The 20,402-nt window shown below is 52.2% G+C and overlaps 2 protein-coding genes across 2 annotated transcripts; both read right to left on the reverse strand.

The window, feature by feature from the left end:
- Positions 1–1,626: 1,626 nt before the first annotated feature.
- Positions 1,627–2,353, reverse strand: ATP5ME (ATP synthase membrane subunit e). Its single transcript, XM_049789987.1, has 4 exons — positions 2,241–2,353; positions 2,071–2,125; positions 1,862–1,960; positions 1,627–1,704 (listed from the first exon to the last, which is right to left on the reverse strand). The coding sequence occupies exons 1-4, from the start codon at positions 2,274–2,276 to the stop codon at positions 1,679–1,681; spliced, it is 216 nt and encodes a 71-aa protein (XP_049645944.1). The 5' UTR covers positions 2,277–2,353; the 3' UTR covers positions 1,627–1,678.
- A 3,505-nt stretch (positions 2,354–5,858) lies between these two features.
- On the reverse strand, positions 5,859–12,958 carry SLC49A3 (solute carrier family 49 member 3). Its single transcript, XM_049789895.1, has 13 exons — positions 12,953–12,958; positions 12,695–12,839; positions 12,581–12,645; positions 12,227–12,529; positions 9,243–9,401; positions 8,887–9,100; positions 8,683–8,759; positions 7,815–7,952; positions 7,569–7,685; positions 7,125–7,277; positions 6,747–6,904; positions 6,454–6,563; positions 5,859–6,108 (listed from the first exon to the last, which is right to left on the reverse strand). The coding sequence occupies exons 1-13, from the start codon at positions 12,956–12,958 to the stop codon at positions 5,948–5,950; spliced, it is 1,806 nt and encodes a 601-aa protein (XP_049645852.1). The 3' UTR covers positions 5,859–5,947.
- Positions 12,959–20,402: the final 7,444 nt, after the last annotated feature.

The following is a 20,402-nucleotide window of genomic DNA, read 5'->3' on the forward strand; positions in this document are numbered from 1 at the left end:
CCTTCACACCCACTACACCCTGCCTCTAATCCTTTGTTACAAAAAAAAAACAAAAAAAAAAACAGGAAGACAAGCAGATGTTTTTTTTCTAAATTTTTTTTTTTAAGGTTTGTGATTTTATAAACTAAAGACAACACCAGCAATGCAATTCTGAGTGGCATGTCTGTGTTTTTTTGACACATAATCTCACCATCACAGGTCTCTGAAAAGGCTGACTTCCTTGGTGAAGGGGTGTTCCTGAGGAATGTTCAGGAACACTGTGACCAGGCCACCTAAGTTTTCAGAAGTCCTCAGGGCTATTCCTGGCAGCATTGAGTGATAGTCAGGGGTTAAACTTTTGGCTCAAAATCTGGGCTGGAGCATTGGCACTAGAGGTAAGAAGTCTGCCTTGCAAGTGCTAGCCTAGGACAGACTGTCAATTCAATGCCCCGGTGTCCCATATGGTTCCCCCAAGCCAGGAGTTATTTCTGAACACATAGCCTGGAGTAATCCCTGAGCGTCTACAGGTGTGCCTCCCTCCAAAAAAAAAAAAAAAAAAAAAAAAAACAAAATCTGCCCTAGAGCCCTGAGAGATAACACAGGGTTAGAAAATTCACCTTGCATCCCACTAAGCAGGTTGGAATCCCCACTACCATGTATAGTTCCTAGAGCACTGCCAGGGTCATTCCTAGAGTAACCAGGAATAGCTCCCAGAATTTATCCCCACCCCGTGGAGATGCTCCTGGCCCCATGAAGTATGTGCAATCACTTCCAATGAGTGGGTGACCACAGGGTACTGGGGATGATCTGCCTCAGGGGGATACACTGGAAGAGCCAAATGAGGCTGTCCTGTCCATGGGGTGGGAACGACAGCAACGGGCACAATTTAAGTGTCAGAAATCAAGAGTGACTATTAAAAAGAGTTAAGCTGCTGAGTGGCGGAGAACTATCCAGGAGTCACTGGTTGTGACTTAAGAGCTGCTTTCTACAAGTGCATAGGGCTGAGATGCTGCCAAAATCTTCATGAAAGGTTCCCAGGCAGCAGCCACAGCACCACAGTTAAATTCCCAAGAAAAGGACAGGTCACACAAGGGTTCCCTGCCAAGGAGCACCAAGGAAGATCTGGACACTCCAGCTCGGTGGTAACACTGAGAAAGAAGGCTGGGACCAGCGACAACAGTCTGCATAGGGTCTCCCTCAGACGAACCAAAGTGAAAAGCTATTGTGGGGTGGGCGAGGCCAAGACACCGTCCTCTTCAACCACCTCAAAAAAGCAGGCCCTGACCTGAGGCAGGCTGCTGCCCACTCCCCTTCCCCGCTGCAAGATGGCTCCCATAGCTGGAGCAGGAGTCTTAGCCTGGAACCAGGACTCCTCAACCCAGATACAAGGCACCTCCACTGCGTGCCCTTCTCAGTCCAGTACTGCCAGTTGTGTGCTGGACCACAATCTGGGCTGAGCCCTACCAGAACACAGACGATGGCCAGAGCTGTGTGTCTGCAGAGTAGCTCACAGTGCCACAGGGGCTCACTCAGAGAGCACTTCCTGCACAGTTATACCCAGGATCCTGACCCCAACCGGGCCTGCATGCTCCGGGGAGGCCACACCGGGCTCCGAGTCGAACGCAAATGAGGTACCAACTGCAGACATCATTGGAGAGCCTTTATTGGAGCACTGGGAGTCTGGAAGGGCACGGCAGGCTCACTTCAGGATGCTGTCATCGCGGGCTGTGGGAAAGGAGGGGGGAAACGCTAGGTCTCAGAGCTAAGCTCAGGCGCTCGCGGCCTCCACCGGCGAGCCCGACCTTGTGCGAGCAGCCCAAGGCGGAGATCCGACCCGGGCTGCTCCGCCTCGGCCTCCCCTCCGTCCCCTACACGCACGCACCTTCGGCAAGTTCGCGCTCGATGCGCTTGAGCTCATCCTGCTTCTTCTTCTCTTCGGCGGCCACCCTTCTCTCCTCCTCGGCCCGCGGCTTCAGGTAACCTGCGCACGGCAGCTTGTTCGCGGCTCGGTCCCGCTGCCCGGCCCCACTTACCGTTCGCTGGCACAGGCCCCACCCGACCCCACCCGGGACAGCCCGGCCCCGCACTCACTGTGGCGCTTGGCTCCATAGGCGACCCCGAGGAACAGGGCGGAGTAGCGGCCGAGCTGCGGAGACAGGGCAGCCATGAGCGTCTAGAGCGCCTCCCGGGCCAGGGGCGCGGGACCAGGGCGCAGGGCCCCGAGGGATCGCCCATGCCCACGCCTGCAAAGCCTAACTCACCTTGATGAGAGGGGAGACCTGCACGGGAGGCACCATCTTGCCCGTGACCTTCGAACCGGAAGCACACCGAGCGCGGAGGCGCAGGGCGCGTGCGCAGTCGGCGGCTGGAGAATCCAGACGCATGCTCGCAAGGGGGCAGCCCTGGTGCGCACGCGCGCTCACGGTGCTTGCTGGGCTGCGCGTGCGCGAGCGCCCTCGGTTGCCCCGCCCCCGTGCTTGCACTTTGGGACTTTTAAGGTCACTCCTTGCTGGAACTTGCAGCCTCCGAGCAGAGGCCCGCCCAGCGCACGCGCACCGAAGACCTAGGATGGGTTTCGTTCGGGGCCATTCCAGGTGCTCTGGGATCTTTCCTGGGGGCCTTAGGGCCGGCCTGTGTGAACAAGGACAAACCCGCTGTCCTGTCGTCTAGATCAGGGGTCTTCAAACTATGGCCCGCGGGCCACATGCGGCCCGCAGAGGAGTCTGATCCGGCCCGCCAGCTGTGAGCGCTGTTTGGTTGCCAAGATACCTGCCAGCATATACACTCAATGTATATCCAAATATCAGGAACCGTGCACTCAAATGGTAACCATCTTTGGTAGCACTTATGCCTGCGAACAGACTTTTTCAAGAATGAAACATCTGAAATCTCCAACCAGGTCAAGATTAACTGATGCCCACTTGCATCACTTGTTATGGCTGGCTGGCAGTGACAAATATGGAACCGGACATTGACCATCTCATTAGCCAAAAGCAGGCCCACAGTTCCCATTGAAATACTGGTGCGTGACCTGTTTATTTATAAATGGTTTTCATTTTATTTATATAAGATATGTGCAGTGTGAGTAGGAATTAGTAGCTCATATAGTCCGGCCCTCCAGCTCTCTAAGGGACCGTAATCCGGCCCCCACTTTAAAAAGTTTGAAGACCCCTGGTCTAGATCTAAAAGCACTGATCAGGTTCAGAGAGACAGCGCAAGGGGCAGGCACTCGTCCACAGTGTGGTTTCCCCGAAGAAAAATGGAAGGAAAAGGTCAAGGGTCAAGTTCACAAAAAACAGGATTTGGGGTTTGAGCGAACGCACAGCAGGGAGGATACTTGTTCAGATTAGATTCCCAGCACCACCTATGGACCCCTGAGTACCTCTGGGAGTGATTCTGAGTGCAGAGCCCAGTGGAAGGCCTGAGCACCGCCACGCCACTTTTCCACCTCACCCTCCCCGGTAATGGGGCTGGAGTGGTGGCGCAAGCGGTAAGGCATTTGCCTTGCCTGCACTAGCCTAGGATGGACTGCGGTTCGATCCCCTGGCATCTCATACGGTCCCCCAAGCCAGAAGTGCATAGCCAAGAGTAACCCCTGAGTGTCACAGGGTGTGGCCCAAAAACCGAGGGAAGGAAGGAAGAAAAGGGGTCGGAGAGAGAGCATGGAGATAAGGCGTTTGCCTTTCATGCAGAAAGTCATTGGTTCGAATCCCAGCGTCCCATATGGTCCCATATGGCAGGGTGTGCCTGCCAGGAGCAATATCTGAGCATGGAGCCAGGAGCAGTTTCTGAGCATGGAACCAGGAGTAACCCCTGAGCACTGCCGGATGTGACCCCCCCAAAAAAAACACAGAAAGAAGGAAGGAAGGAAGGAAGGAAGGAAGGAAGGAAGGAAGGAAGGAAGGAAGGAAGGAAGGAAGGAAGGAAAAGGAAGGAAGGAAGGAAGGAGGGAAGGAGGGAGGGAGGGAGGGAAGGAGGGAGGGAGGGAGGGAAGGAAGGAAGGAAGGAAGGAAGGAAGGAAGGAAGGAAGGAAGGAAGGAAAGGAAGGAAAGAAGGAAAGGAAGGAAGGAAGGAAGGAGGGAGGGAGGGAAGGAGGGAGGGAGGGAGGGAAGGAAGGAAGGAAGGAAGGAAGGAAGGAAGGAAGGAAGGAAGGAAGGAAGGAAGGAAGGAAGGAAGGAAGGAAGGAAGGAAGGAAGGAAGGAAAGAAGGAAGAAAGGAAGAAGAAAGAAGAAAAGAACGGGGCCCTGAGGTATGGCAGCTCCTGGTGCTGTAGAACCTGAGAAGGCACTTGAGGCTTTGGCAGGAACTTCAGTCCAGATGTGTTGTGATCGGTGGACACTCAGCTGCTTCTCCAGCATTCAAAATTTAAGGCAAAGGACCAGAAACTAAATAGCCAAATTTTTATTTAAAAGAAGGAAAAGAAAGATAGGAATTCCTGGATTACAAGCGGGGTCTCCTTCAGCAGAAGTGGAAACCTTGCCTGTTTTATAACATTTTAACAAGGATGAGCACTTTTCATTTAGTTTAAAGTAGGAGGGGATGTAATACAATAGGAAAGCAGACACTCCCGTGAAGAGTGATACTAGAGTGTTTTATGAAGGAAACCCTAGCAATAACAGTACTGTCAATCACGGTACCTAAAATAAGTGATTTTGTAACATCAGGATGCTGTTAAAATTCTCTACTGGTGCTAGTCATCTCAGTTGTTCAGGGATTCAGGCCCATCCTGGGCCCATCCTCATGACATTCCTATTCTCCTTGGTTCCTTTCACCTTTCCAGGATTTGGTTCCCATTCATTAGTGCTCAGGGCTTATTCCTGCAGTCTGGGATTATTCCTAGTGGGGCTTGGGCATTGAACATGGGCCAGTCACTTGCAAGGCATGAGCCTTCCATCTCTCCAGCCCAGGTCTTCCTGGATTTCAAATAAACAAGCAAACAAAGAACTGGATCCCTCAGCAATTCCCGCTTCCAGAGTCAACAGTAACTGTCTCAAGGACAGAAGATGGAACTATCTACTAGCTCTTGCTAACAGAGTAAAGACAGTAACCAACAGCCCCCCCCCCACCCCAGCCCAGAGCCCTTCCTGGAGGAGGAAGTCCTATTTGGCACAGGACTGGGGTCCTGCTGGTGGGGGTCCTGTGCCTACCATGTGACTAGCAATGATCCCTGGTAACCGAACAGCATTCTTTTGTGCTCAGACCATAGGTGTCAGACCTGTAGATGTCCACCCTGTCCTCAGCTGGGTTCCTGCAGGCATCGCACCAGACGCACCTTCTAGAGAGCTTGCATATGAGTGTGGCGTCAAGCATTGCTGTATTTTCTGGGTTCTCACCACAAACCAATGAGATGACCAAGCAGAAAGGAGGGTCGTTCTGCCAGAGGGTCACCCCTTGGTTTTTCCAACTTTGAACAAATGCAGATCCAGGATTTCAAATGTCTGGACAGGGACCATCCCCGTAAGTTCAGCCAAAGGGTTATCAGGTAGGGCACAAGTGACCACAACTTTCCACAAAGGTGTTGCTTGCAGCCAGAGCAGCCAAGGTCACTAGAGTGACCCATCCCCCATCAATGACCACGGTCAGCCTGCAGGCAAAGGGACCTGAGGTGGCGAGCCACCCTCCAGTCATGGGAGACTGGTCCACAGGGACACAGAACTTCTAGGGTTCATCCAGAGACCTGCAGGCAGCTCGGGGCAGAAGGCTACCAAGGATGGTGCTCAGCAGGAGTGGGTAGGAGCTGCACCTCAAGAAGGGTTGTCTTCCAGTCACCTGCAATCCAGGACTCCACCACCTCCATGACTGGGGATGGGCTTCCATCCTCACAGCAGCCCCTGGAGCACCTACAGGGTACACACCCTGCCTCTCCCCACCTCCACACCCTTTTGAACACCACAGGGGATCTTCAGGGGGACACCTCCCATCTCTCAGGTATGGGCTCAGGGGAGGTGGTGAATCTGGAGACACAAGTCTAGGTGCCGGGGGCTTCTGTGGCTGCTGTGCAGTCACTGTTGTTCTGCATAGAGGACCTTGCTCTGGCCTCGGCCTCCATGCGCCGGTATGGGGTGTGGAAGAAGAGCACCAAGACACAGCTGAAGAGGGTGCACAAGCCGGCCATCAGCAGCATAGACACTGAAGAAACATCCCGGTCAAGTCTCACCAAGCACAGGGCTCCCCGCTACAGTACCAGGCAGAGCCACACAGAGCCAGCTGACTCAAGTGACTGCATGGAGACTGAGGCCAAAGGAGGGGCACATGAGACCAGCTCCTCCTGCCATTGCCCTCCTCTGTGTCTTTCCCACAGTTCCCTCTGCACCCACCTCGCACCCTTGCACACCAGGCACCCACTCAAGGGAACATAAGTGCACCAAAGAAGGGGCCCAGAGGGACTGATGGGCTTCTGTCCCCAGCCAGTCCTCATCCACTCCAGGACAATGGCAACAGGCCCCAACACCCATAGGCAGGCCCAGCACTCACCACTCCAGTCCAGGGGGTCCTGGCCATCCTGGCATTTGGAGAAGGATGGGTCTGCGCGTCTCACAGCCAGAGCAGGCAGCAGCAGCATGATGACCACTCCCTGAGCCTGCCTGAACAGCCATGTGGCCTTCAGCCCTGCCCCAGCCCTACCTGGAGCCCACAGCCCTCAGAGGCAGGCATGGCTTGGGCCAGTTGTCGTAGCAGGAAGCTTCATAGCTGGGGCAGGCATGTCTCAGACTCCCAGGAAGTCCGGGGGCGGGTGGGGGGAGGCAGTGGGAGGGGTAAACACTTACCCCACCACGAAGATCAGGCCTGCGGCTGCCCCTTCACCCACAGGGAAGGAGCACTCAACTGCCAGTTCCATGGCCACGGGCGCCACAGAGAAGCCACAGAACCCTAGCAGCGAGCAGATGGCAGCCAGTGCGAGGGCCTGTCCCTGCAGCTGGGACACCTGGGAGCAAGCCCAAGTGACAGAGTCAGTGGCCACCCTGGCACAGAGGGAGATGGGCAAGAACAAGCCAGTGCTGGGTTCAGGGGCCGGGGAGTAGGGTTTCAGCAGGGATCACCTGTAGGCAGCACCTGGCCTGAGGGGTCTAGGTGACCCTGGCAGAGCAAAGCACCCACCGCTGCCCACCCTCCTTCCCGGCCGGAGGTCCCAGGAGGGGTCTCACTAGGGCAAAGGCAATGAAGACCACAGAAGTCAGAGAGAGACCAATCTTGAGGGCTTCGGTGAAGTGCTTGGTCCGATCCACATAGAGGCCAAGCACCAGTGCCCCCAGGATCCCAAATGCAATGAACAGAGCCCCACAGAGGCCAGCGAAGTCCTGTAGGAGGAGACACGGGACCTCTGTCACACTCTCTTTAGATGCCTCAAAGGACATCCAGTGATCAAAAGAGGGCAAACACCCATGCTGCCTGGCGCCCCACTGTGCTGCCAGCCAGCACTCCAATGTCCAAGCTGTTCCTGTCCAAGGTGGGGCACTGGAAGAGCGGGAGCAGCCAGAAAGAAGCCCAGCCCTGCTGGACAAACCTGCCACCTCTACTGCATAGGGGAAGCACTGCAGAGCCACACAGGGCTGGGCATCCTGGAAGAGGCCTTGACCTGCCACACTTACATTGGAATAGCCATTGACGCAGAGCACTTGCTCCAGGAGGGCAGAGAAGGCGGAGCAGATCCCAACGGCTCCCCCAAAGCACACGGCCAGCAGGATGTAGGCTCTGTTCTGCAGGAGCTGCAGAGAACGAGCACTGAGCCCAGAGTCCCCTGCAGGAAACACAGGGCTGTGGCCAGGACCCACCTTCATCCCCGGGGTCTACTCCCTGTCCCCAGTCACCCCTGACCCAGCAACTGGAGTACCTACCAGCTTCAGTCCAACCAAGAACTTCTCTGAAGTAGAGGAGGAGGCCCCTGCAGAGGGTGGGGTGGGGGGCACATTCTCCCAGAGGCACGTGGTAGCCAGCAGACAAGCCAAGGCAGCAGGGATGGTGTAGATACCCATCTATGGAGGGTGTGTGTGATTGACGGGGCACATAGCCGATGGTATGTGGGTGCTACACCCGACTCATTTCATCCCCACGGCACGCTATGAGGGTGCACCCCTGGATTGTGCCATGGATACCATGCATACTGCTTGGGCTCCAGGTAGCACTTTCCTGGTCACTTTGCCAGCAGCCCCAACCCCACCCTCCAGAGTTGGCCAGCCAGAGGTGGCTGTGGTGAACCCTGGCTCATGTGGCTTTACTGGGACCTTTGAGAACAGCCCAGCATAATCCCTGTGAACAACTGTCCCCCTCCTTCCCAGATTTCTGGTCCCTAGGGCAAAGTGTAATGCAGCCGGTGCTTGACCTCAGGATAGAGTATGGCCACAGGGAGGAGCAGGTACACTCAAAGGCCACACAGCATACACACCACATACCACAAATCAAGAGAGAATGCACAGGCCACACACAGGCATGTACACAAACATGCATGCACACTATGAAGCATTGACACACAAACATGTAATAGGCTATGCACAACACACATGGAACTGACACTTCATACACGTGACACTGCATGAAATACACACATGCATTATGTGATACTGCAGGCCATACACAAGAAACACATGTGTGACACTTCATGCCAGAATGCACCCATGTGTATCACACAAGCACATACATGCATCACATGTGCGTGTTTTTTGAACACCATTTGCGTACAAGTGTGCACACTGACCCCTTCCTTACCATGATGGGGATGTCTCCCTCCTCCTTGACTAGGGCAGGTGAAAGCAGGTTAGCTACCAGGATGCCCAGGGGATTTGCTGAATAGACAGATGGACCAACAGGTCAGCTGAGTTGCAGCCAGATCTAGTCCCCAGCCCACACAAAGCCTTGACTACCCAAGAACCTGGTGGTAGAGGAGCCCCACCACCTCCTCCCAGGACTCACACATGGTAGCAATCATGTTGGCTGTGGCTCGCTGGTGCTCAGGGAACCACAGTGCAGCCAGCTTGGCTGGAGAGAAGATGACCAGAGTCTGGGCCAGAGCGCAGAGACTCTGCCCCGCCATGAGAAAGGCAAAGGGGTCTCTGGTCCTGGGCAGCACACAGGGCAGGGCACGCAGAACACTCCCAGAAAAGTTCAGCCATGCACACAGGATGGTCTACAGGGACAAAGGGGCTCAGGCCTCGGACCTGAGCAGCATCCCCACCCATGGCTGCCTGGACCCAGGTCTGGGGGCTGTCAGTTTCATGCAGGGGCCCACGCCCATCCATGCCATGCCGGCTAACTGGGGTCTGACTTACAGCCCATCGCAGCCCAACAGTGTCCAGAAGCCAGATGGCTACCACCCCAGCTGGGATGGATACCACCAGGTAGACCAGAGACAGCCAGTTGATCTGGTCCATGGAGAGAAGGAAGGTCTGGGCTATGATGTCGGCCACTGGTGCGAAGCTGAGCCATAGCTGTGGACACACAGGGGTCAGCCCAGGCCAGGGACACCAGCCGCTGTTACCTGGGCTGGTCAACACCCCCTCCCACCCAGGGAAAGCATCTGGTATTCTCAAAAAGATGAGGCCTTCTTCCAGTCACCCTGAGAGAGGGTGTAGTGTCTGGGGCAGACAGAGCCCCCAGAAGACTAGCAGGGCAGGCAAACAAGCCCCCCAGGAATGACCCTTCAATGAACAGGCCTTGGAGGTTGACAAGGGTGCCCAGGTGGACATGGGTACAAGGCGTGTGTGCCCAGAGTCACAGCAGCAGGAGGAAGGGACAACAGAACGTTGTGGTTTCCTATGGCAGGGGCTAATGAGGGCCCAGGAAAATAGCCTGGAGCAGGTGTGGTGGGTCTCAGCTGCCTCAGTGCAGACCAGACTGACCGCCCCCCAGCAAAGGGGAGGGACAGGGATCACATGACTGTCCCGCAGGAGGGAGAGCAGCAAACCATCTAGTCCAGAGAAGGGTTCCCTCTCTGACATGATGGCTCAGGGGGGCTGGAGGTCAGCCCCCTGCCCTCTGTGTATAGATGTAGGCCCAGATTTATGACCCAATAGAGGACTGAATGTGAAGCCTCATATGACAGTAAGCTTCGGCAAGAGCTGCCTTGGCCTCCTTCCACAGAGCAGGGGCCCACTTCCATGGTTCAGAATGAGCCTCACACAGTCCCTCTGCATCCTCCCTGGCCTGACCTGTGAAGAAAGACTGATTCTGTTTTCCTCTCTTGCCTGCTGCCAGTCCCTTCCCTCACCAATATCATGCCCACAGCAGAGCTGAGTCCAAAGTGTGCCAGGCACATGGATGGGCCTGTCATCTGTCCCAGTGAGTGTTCTGCCTGCCCAGACCTGCCTCACATGTCAACAGCTACCCATAGGCACAGGGTTGTCCCTGCAGCCCTGGCCCTCAGGTTTTACTGGCCCCCAGCCCCTGGACCTACACAGAGACATGCAGGGGTGAGCAGATCTGACAAGGGGGTGTGGCTCAGTGGTGGCCAGGACAAAGTTAAATCCTTTGAGGCTCTTGCAGTGAGAGAGAGGTCTGCTGCATGCCACCTCTGTGTTCAAGGAATTCTCAAGGTTACCCATTTAAGGCTACACCACCTAATCCCACTCCTGGAGCAACCAACACTAGCAGCCACGTGGCAAGCAGGGGTCTGGCTGCTGCTTGGCCACCCAGAGAGCCCCTCAGAGGGAACAGCTGCAGACATATCTCAGACGGGGCTGGCTCCTCCCAGCACAGCAGCAAGGAGAGCAGGAAAGACCCAGATATCTGGAACACCTACCTAGGCTTCTAGGCTGGCTAGAGGTAGCACCTACATGGTCTAGCCAAACTGACCCCTGCCACAGGCCAACCTATGTACCTCACACTCTCCCCAGCTTCCTAAGTTCCACTTTCATGGCCAAGGGTAGAATAGTGCTTGCCCTTCCTGGACGCTCCTGGTGCTGGTATGGGAGCCTGGGCCCTGGCCTGGAGGGTGCCCAGTGGGCTCAGTGAGGTAGGCAGCAGCCCAGGGATCCTCCCTCTGCTCAGTACTCAACCCAGGGTTCAGGGAGTGAAGAAGTCACTACTGATCCTCACTTGGTGACCGCCAAGGAAAGATAAACTCTAGCCTCTGACCACGGGTCTGAGCCCTGCAGGGAGCTGAGAGCCCTCTGTTACAGGGGACATGCTTTCTCACAGTTGATCCCCTCAGCTCCAATCTGCTCCAATCTGTGGGGGTCAATGGCAGAGACTCCATCTGCAGCAGGATGGTGATAGAGAAGGCACCATCATGGTCAGTAAAAATCACAGAGGAGGGGCTGAAGCAATAGCGCAGCAGTAGGGAAGCAGTGGGACATTTGCCTTTCACACGGCTGACCCAGGACAGGCCTCGGGTTTGATCCCCAGCGTCCCATATACCAGACCAAGCCAGGAGTGATTGCTGAGCACAAAACCAGGAGTAACCCCTCAGTAGAACTGGGTGTGGCCCAACAACAACAACAGCAGCAAATCACAGAGGATTTGTGGGATCATGGAGGGTTAGTACAGTCATGGAGTCAGTATGGTCCTGGTGGACCTAGTACAAGCTGTGCAGAGATGAAGCAGGCACAACTGGGATGAAAGTCCAAAGAGGGGCCCGGAGAGATAGCACAGCAGCGTTTGCCTTGCAAGCAGCCGATCCAGGACCCAAGGTGGTTGGTTCGAATCCCGGTGTCCCATAGGGTCCCCCGTGCCTGCCAGGAGCTATTTCTGAGCAGACAGCCAGGAGTAACCCCTGAGCAACGCCGGGTGTGGCCCAAAAACCAAAAAAAAAAAAAAAAAAAAAAAAGAAAGTCCAAAGAGAAACCCAGAACCACCAGAGTCCCAGGCAAGAATGGCCCTGTCTACTCACTCTCCAGAGGAATGGAGAAGGTGGTTGGGTTGGAGGCTGCCGAGGGGTAAGAAAGTAAAGGGGGAAGAGTGAGGGGGAGGGAGTCAGGGTGGAAGTGGAGGAATGAAGGGAGAAAGGGAGGAGAATTTGGAAGGGAAGAAGGGCAGAGCCGAAAGAATGGCAGTGGACAATGGCCGCCCGCAGGGAGTTCCACAAAGCAGTGGAAACACTCCCACCAACACGCCCACCTGCAGCTGCACCCACATTGCCCAGCTGTGAGGGACAGCAGGGGAAGGCACACACTCCGAGGCCCTGGGTGCCCCCAAGCCCACCCCAGGCCAAGGGTCACTGTCCCTGCCTGTCCTCGTATAGCAGAGCCGGGCAGGGGGGGCACCTCGCCCACCCACCCACCTCTGCGTTGGACCCTGTAGGGTGTGGACCCTGTACCGTGGCATTGGAGCAGCTGAGCAAGCTGACCACCAGCAGAAAGAGCCAGCGGCGCGCGTAGACGCGGTAGCCCGGAGGTGTCCCTGGGCCCGGCCCCGCCAGATGTCCACCCCGAACAGGGGGCGGCGGGCAAGGCGCAGGGGACTCCGTGATGGCCGCCAGCGGAGGGCAGAGGGCGAGAGGCCAGGGAATGCGAGTCGGGAGAGGCGGAGAGGCTGGACGGGGCGAGCGAGGAGGCGGTGGGGCCAGGGACTGGAACCCGCCGAGCTGACCGTCCCGCGCCGCCGGTGGCCGCGCCTGTCTCTGGGCCACCCAGAAGTGCAGAAGAAGAAGTCACGGTCGGCAGGATGGCACCCACGGGGGGCGTGGAAAGGGTCCCGTCCCCACGATCAGTCTCCTGGCGCAGTCTGGAGGCCGGGCTGGAGAAAAGGGCTGGGCCAGCTTGCTAAGAGCAGGGCTGGCCCAGACCCGGTTGGGCCGGACAGCAGAGGCGGGGCCGCGACGGGGCAGGGCTCGCCAACAGGTTTCCAGGGCCAGTCGCCACGCGCCACAGTAGGTTCCCCAGCTCAACGCTTAAGGGCATCTTTGGGCTGGTCCCGTCCTGCACGCACAGCTGGAGCCAGAGGTGGAGGGAGCTTATTCGCACTTCACCCCTTCAGAACTTACTGGGGTTGGTGAAGAAAGAAAGCAACCAGGCGGGGAGATGAGGTCACAGTGGGTAGTCACCCCCATGGAGCCACGACCCCCCCGCCCCCACACACACACCTGCTGGGAGCTCTTGTTTGCAGACCAAGTGTCCAAAATATAGAAAGAGCACCCCAAACTCAGAAACATCCTAAATCAAACTAAAAGATCCAATCAGAAAACTGTGGCTAAAAGGATCCAAGGACAAGGGGGTTAAATATAAGTAAGCAGCTTGCCTTGTAATTCCCAACACCACATATGGTCCCCCAGTCCCACCAGGAGTGACTCAGAGAACTCCTGGGTGTGGCAAGAGGAGAAGGAAGAAAGGAAGGGAGGGAGAGGGAGAGAAAGAAAGAAAGAAAAAGAAAAAGAAAGAAAGAAGTGAGGGAGGGAAGGAGGGAGGGAGGGAGGGAGGGGAGGGGAGGGAGGGAGGGAGGGAGGGAGGGAGGGAGGAAGGAAGGAAGGAAGGAAGGAAGGAAGGAAGGAAGGAAGGAAGGAAGGAAGGAAGGAAGGAAGGAAGGAAGGAAGGAAGGAAGGAAGGAAGGAAGGAAATTGGGGCCAGAGAGATAGCACAGCGGCGTTTGCCTTGCAAGCAGCCGACCCAGGACCTAAGGTGCTTGGTTCGAATTCCAGCGTCCCATTTGGTCCCGCGTGCCTGCAAGGAGCTATTTCTGAGCAGCCAGCCAGGAGTAACCCCTGAGTGCTGCTGGGAGTGGCCCAAAAACGAAAGAAAGAAAGACAGACGAAAGAAAGAAAAGGGGCCGGGCGGTGGCGCTGGAGGTAAGGTGCCTGCCTTGCCTGCGCTAGCCTAGGACGGACCGCGGTTCGATCCCCCGGCGTCCCATATGGTCCCCCAAGCCAGGAGCGACTTCTGAGTGCATAGCCAGGAGTAACCCCTGAGCGTCATCGGGTGTGGCCCAAAAACCAAAAAAGAAAGAAAGAAAGAAAGAAAGAAAGAAAGAAAGAAAGAAAGAAAGAAAGAAAGAAAGAAAGAAAGAAAGAAAGAAAGAAAGAAAGAAAGAAAGAAAGAAAGAAAGAAAGAAAGAAAGAAAGAAAGAAAGAAAGAAAGAAAAGAAAAGAAGAAAGAAAGAAGGGGCCGGAGAGATAGCATGGAGGTAAGGCGTTTGCCTTTCATGCAGAAGGTCATCGGTTCGAATCCCGGCGTCCCATATGGTCCCCCGTGCCTGCCAGGAGCAATTTCTGAGCATGGAGCCAGGAATAACCCCTGAGCACTGCCGGGTGTGACCCAAAAACCACAAAAAAAAAAAAAAAAAAAAAAAAGAAAGAAAACTGGTGAAAAGCATGGAGCTATTCTTTGAGACTGGAAATATTTTTGTTGTTCTTGTTGTTGTTTTTGGGTCACACCTGGCAGCACTCAGGTGTTCCTCCTGGCTCTATGCTCAGAAATTGCTCCTGGCAGGTTCTGGAGACCATATGGGATGCTTGGATTCGAACCACCATCCTTCTGCATGCAAGGCCAACACCCTGCCTTCATGGTATCTCTCCGGCCCAGAAAATTTTTTTCAAATGGAAACTAGCTGTCATTAAAGTCACTTTAAAAGCATGGTGAGGGATGAGTGGTAGATCATTGGGTTTGATTCCCAACACTGTCTGTTACCCCAAGTATTACAGGATTGAAGCCCTGAGTACCAAACTAGTAGACACCCAGCATTGCTACAGCCCTCAAGTCAATGAAGCTAACAAAACTGGGCCCGAGAGATTCCTAAAGGGCATGCAATGGCCCACAGAGTGATCCCACAACACCAGAGCACAGAAATGGGAATAGCCCTTGAGGTCTGGGTGTGGTCCAGAAACAGATTGATAGGAAAGTGTCTCCACACCTCTCAGAGTTTAAACCCAGGGCCCATACCCTCCCACACTGGAGGGACTGTATGTAAACAGATATCTCCTGGCTGAGAGAGACTAGCAATGTTACTGTGTCTGTGTAAAGCTACTGTGTCTGTGTAAAGCTACCTTTTTTTGTTTTGTTTTGTTTTTATTGTTTTTTTGGGCCACACCCGTTTGATGCTCAGGGGTTACTCCTGGCTAAGCACTCAGAAATTGCCCCAGGCTTGGGGGACCATATGGGACACTGGGGATCGAAGCGCAGTCGCCAATTTCCTTGGCTAGCGCTTGCAAGGCAGACACCTTACCTCTAGCGCCACCTCGCCGGCCCCATCTTTCTTTTTTTTTAAGGAGAGGTTTTATTTAGGAGAAGGAAGGGCTAAAAGCTTCCCATGGTGCCCGAGAGGGTTTCCTAAGCATCATCTCCAGGTTTAGTACTTTCTCTAAAAGTTAACATGCAACCACCACAGGACGCATCATCAATGCTAGGCATTTGTTCTCTGGGGAGAAGACATACGAGAGGTCTGTGTTGTTTTCAGGATCACGAAGACTAGTCATGATCCAACTGCGTCTCCACAGGTGGATAGTCAGCGAACTGTTCTGCACTGAGCCAGGTCTTGTGCTGCTGTGCTGCTGTGCTGTATGAAAGCCCAACTACAGATGGGCACCCCGTTTCTTCTTCCTCACTAATGTGAGGAGGGAAAGTTCCAGAGCAGAGATTTGGGCTTCGTAGCTGAAGGAACAGGAGAGACAGGAACCTTATGGGTATGGGACCATCCAATCAGGGACACAAATGTGCAAGAGAATGTGTAGGGCACTGAGAACGCTATAAGGTCATGAAGTACATGGACAAACACGTAAGAGCAAAGGTAGGCCAGAGCGGAATCATGTAAGAGAGTGAGCATTGGCGCTACTGCCAGGGTTAACTGTAGGCCTCCTGTTCTCACAGGCTGTTTTCTGAATGTGTGAGTCCAAGCCACCTCTATTATTCCATATTACTCCACAGGATGTTGTCTGATAATAGGGGCTAAGCCATCTCTATTATCTCCTATAACATATCTGGGTCTCTAGTTCTCTCAAAATGTGAAGGGCTTATTTTTTTTATAATTTTTATTGAGACCAATAAATTACAAGTTATTGTAATTACAACTTGTAATTACAAGAATTACAAGTCTTTCACAGTTATACTTAAGATACATTGGGGGCCAGAGAGATAGCATGAAGGTAAGGCATTTGCCTTGCATGCAGAAGGACGGTGGTTCAAATCCCAGCATTCCATATGGTCCCCTGAACCTGCCAGGAGCGATTTCTGAGCAGAGAGCCAGGAGGAACCCCTGAGCGCTGCCGGGTGTGAACCAAAAACAAACAAACAAACACACAAAAAATACTTAAGATACATAATGACAGTGAATTAGGTCCATTCCCACCACCAGTGTTGTACTCCTTCCACCCCTGTTCCCAGCATGCATCCTATACCTCCACCCTTACCCCCTGGACTGCTAGTGTCTCTGGTCCCTTTTGTGTATAGCTTGTTGTAGTTTGGGTCTCTTGATTCTATTGTCGTTGACTTTGGGCTGGGTATTTAGGTCTGATCATTTTTTTTATTTCCACTCAATGTTCCTGAAACTGCTTGCCCCTGGTACCATCCACTTTTTTTCCCCCTCAATATTTTTTGGGGGGGGGGTCAAACCCAGCAGTGCTCAGGGGTTACTCCTGGTTCTGTGCTCAGAAATCGCTCCTGGCAGGCTCCGGGGACCATATGGGATGCAGGATTCGAACCATCGTCCTTATGCATGCAAGACAAATGCCCTACCTCCATGCTATATCTCCAGCTATGCTGAATGTTATTTTAAATAAGTCTTTTTTGTTTGTTTGTTTTAGTTTTTGGGTCACAGCGCTCAGGGATTACCATATGGGATGCCAGGATTCCAGCCATCTGTCCTGGGTTGGCCACTTACAGGGCAAATGTCCTACCACTGTGCTATCTCTCTGGCCCTTCCCCCTCAATTTATGAGGCAGAATAAAATGATTCATGTTCTATGGTTCTGTTGGGGGAAAAAGAAAGTGGGGAGGAGCCCCTGTCTAGAAGCTATTAAACATAAATTTAAAAGAAGAAAAAAAGAAAAAGAAAGAAAAAGAACACCAATAACAAAAAAGAAAGGTGTGGCAAGATTTTTTTGTTTTGTTTTGTTTTTTGCTGCATAGCACAGTAAGTATTGGGGAAATTAGAAAGGAAATTCCCTTGGCCTAAGAGATACAGGATTCTTCTGCCCTTGAAGCATACTATTATTGAATCAACTACAGGCTCCAGACATGTCACTGTCGAACCCCAAGGTCTTTTTATGGTGTCAGGAAATGTTCTGCTTAGTTGTGGTTGTCAAAGTCAGACCTCTGTAATAGAGATCTTGGTTTTTGCACAGATCCAAGGATGAAGTCTAGGATAGTCTTTCTTTATGATTTCAGAAGTTCTGCTCTGTCACAGTTGCTGTAGTAACACTTCTGTAGTGATCTTGGTTTTTGCACAGATCCTAGGACAAAGTCTAGGATAGAGTCTTTCTTTATGGTTCCAGAAGTTCTGCTAAGTTGTGGTTGTCAAAGTCAGTCCTCTATAATTAGAGATCTTGGTTTTTGCACAGAATCTAAGATGAAGCCTAGGATAGCCTTTCTTTATGGTTCCAGGAAAAGTTATGCTCAGTTGTGGTTCTCAAAATCAGTCTTCTATAATTAGTGATTTTGGTTTTTGCACATATCAAAGGACAGAGTATCTTCTGAGTTCATCTCACTGTTGCCCTCACTGTCGAGGTAGGACAACCTGTCCTTAGATCAAGTTGTTACTGTTTCCTCATCATCAGGATGTTGTTATGAACCTTCCCTGGCACAAGTTGATGCCAGAGCAGTATTAAGGACTCCCCAGCGGTAGGGGGGTTGCATAGAGAAGGACGGTGGTTCAAATCCTGGCATCCCATATAGTCCCCCGAGCCTGCTGGGGGCGATTTCTGAGCGTGGAGCCAGGAGTAACCCCTGAGCGCTACTGGGTGTGACCCAAAAACTAAAACAAACAAACAAAAAAAGACTTATTTAAAATAACATTCAGTGTAGCTGGAGAGATAGCATGGAGGTAGGGCGTTTGTCTTGCATGCACAAGGACGATGGTTCGAATCCCGCATCCCATATGGTCCCCGGAGTCTGCCAGGAGTGATTTCTGATCATAGCGCTAGGAGTAACCGCTGAGTGCTGCCAGGTGTGACCCAAAAACCAAAGTAATAATAATAATAATAATAATAATAATAATAATAATAATAATAATAATATTGAGCATACAATTTTTTCTACATCTGTCAGGATTCACTGAACTCCTTTCTCATTAGTTCTGTGAGCATCCCACACAGCCTGAGGAAAGGCTCTGTGGGGGTGCGGGAGTTGGGGCCTCAGATGAAGCAGTTGAGTGCTATCAGTTTCTGAAGCCAGGCATTATCAGCAAAGTTGACACCTGTCAGGTGACAGGATCCCATACCATCCTGTTGACTTTTGAACCTGGTGTTTATCTGCTTCTTACACAAGAATGTCAGCTGCATGAGGGTCAGGGCCAAATTGTCCAGACTGGAATCCCAGGAACAGGGTTCTGGATAAAAATATTTGTGTGGGTTGTGTTATCTTGCTGCCTTCCACCCTCTATCTCTCTGACCTCACCCCAATCTGCCTAGCTACCTCTCTCTCTCTCTCTCTCTCTCTCTCTCTCTCTCTCTCTCTCTCTCTCTCTCTCTCTCTCTCTCTCTCTCTCTCTCTCACACACACACACACACACACACACACACACACACAGAAACTTGAACACTCTCACAGACAAAGTCTTTGAGTTCGTAGCTGCTGAAAACACACAGCCAAATAGTCCTATTACAGAGCACTGAGTCAGCAAATCAAAATCCGTGTCATCAGCATCAGGCTGCTTTAAAAGGACCCAACTTCATCCTTATCCTTATGGGAGGTGAATCAGGTGATACGTTCCATAAAAAGTGTACTGGGAAGGAGTAAGCCCTGGACACTCACCCCCAGAAAATAGAAAAGAAATAAACTGGTCCCAGAGTTAAGTCCACAGTCGCCAGCCCAACTAGTCCTGTGTTACATCCCCCGTGTTAACAAATCCTGAGACCTAGGAAGGCACCAAGTTTATAAAGGCCCTAACTGCCAAAGGAAAGGCTTTTTACAAAGCTGTCTGCTATTACAGGAACTTTTTCAAAGCAGTCTCGCAGAGAGGACATTTGAAAAAAGTAGCACCTGTAAAAAAAGGATGCTTAAAAAAAAAAAAACCTATACTCAAAGGCATTAGGGCCCTGAAAAAACATTGGTTGCCTGTCCATGAGGCATTTGGGAAATAAAGGGATGTAGCATAAATATTATTTGAGACATAATTTAGCTGACATTTTAAAAATTACTTAGACAAGGGCCCGGAGAGATAGCACAGCGGCGTTTGCCTTGCAAGCAGCTGATCCAGGACCAAAGGTGGTTGGTTCGAATCCCGGTGTCCCATATGGTCCCCTGTGCCTGCCAGGAGCTATTTCTGAGCAGACAGCCAGGAGTAACCCCTGAGCAACGCCGGGTGTGGCCCAAAAACCAAAAAAAAAAAAAAAAATTACTTAGACATATAAACATACCTATGAGGAACATTTGTTTATATTCAAGTATTTTTATTTAGTCTTACAGAATAATTACTCACTCTCAAATCTAATTTTGCTCTTAGCCTATATGCAGTCATAATAAGAGTTAACATTTCAGACCCAGCTCAGTATGCATAAACCAAAACAATTCTGAATCGACCTTGCTACAGAGAAACTACTGATAGCAAGAAGCAGCCTCAAAAATGAAACTATCCTGTGCCAGAAATATGCCTTAAACAACTTGCCCCTATGCCTTTTTTGGTGAATTAGCCTTATTATCTGTCAAGAAGTTGAGTATAAATATTTCACCTTTTGCTTTGAATAAAGGGAACAGAGCTTGAACCTAACTTTACTCCTTGCCTCTGTTAACTATTTGCCGACCCCGGTACACACCTTTCAAGGGACCCCAGAAGATTTATTTGTGTCAAGAGCACAATCTAGAAAAAGCCAGCATTGGGAGCAGGGCTTACACACACCTCAAGGTTGAAGCAACAGCATTTGAGAACCAGCATGCCATCCCCTTCATCAAGGACTCCGTGGGCCCTTCCACCCACACTTTAGTTTAAACAGGGAGAGATAGTTTCTGTGCATATGTGGACACCATTTTGCAAGAACACTAAATGGGGCAGTGGAGTAAGACAGGGAAGGAGCATGTTCTATAAACTATAAGATGTGATTGGGCAATCAGTTAGTCATGCTGCATTGTGAAAGGTGATGCCAGCTTTCAGAATGTTAGTGAGAAGGCATTTGTTTTCTTGTCATGAAGGTATAAGGTGAGTCTCAGTGTGTGTGTGTGTGTGTGTGTGTGTGTGTGATTTTGTTCTGGGGTGGGTATTGTGGTATCTGTGTACATGTGGGGTATAATGTTACCTATTGGTTCACAATTTACAACAATTTACAAACAAAGATCATCCTTGTTTGGGAGGGTTTGTTTATTTTTTGTTTTGAGGCAACACCCAGCAGCACTCAGGGGTTACTCCTGGCTCTGTGCT

The sequence above is a fragment of the Suncus etruscus genome, chromosome 16, assembly GCF_024139225.1.
Source record: "Suncus etruscus isolate mSunEtr1 chromosome 16, mSunEtr1.pri.cur, whole genome shotgun sequence".
Lineage (NCBI taxonomy): Eukaryota > Metazoa > Chordata > Mammalia > Eulipotyphla > Soricidae > Suncus > Suncus etruscus.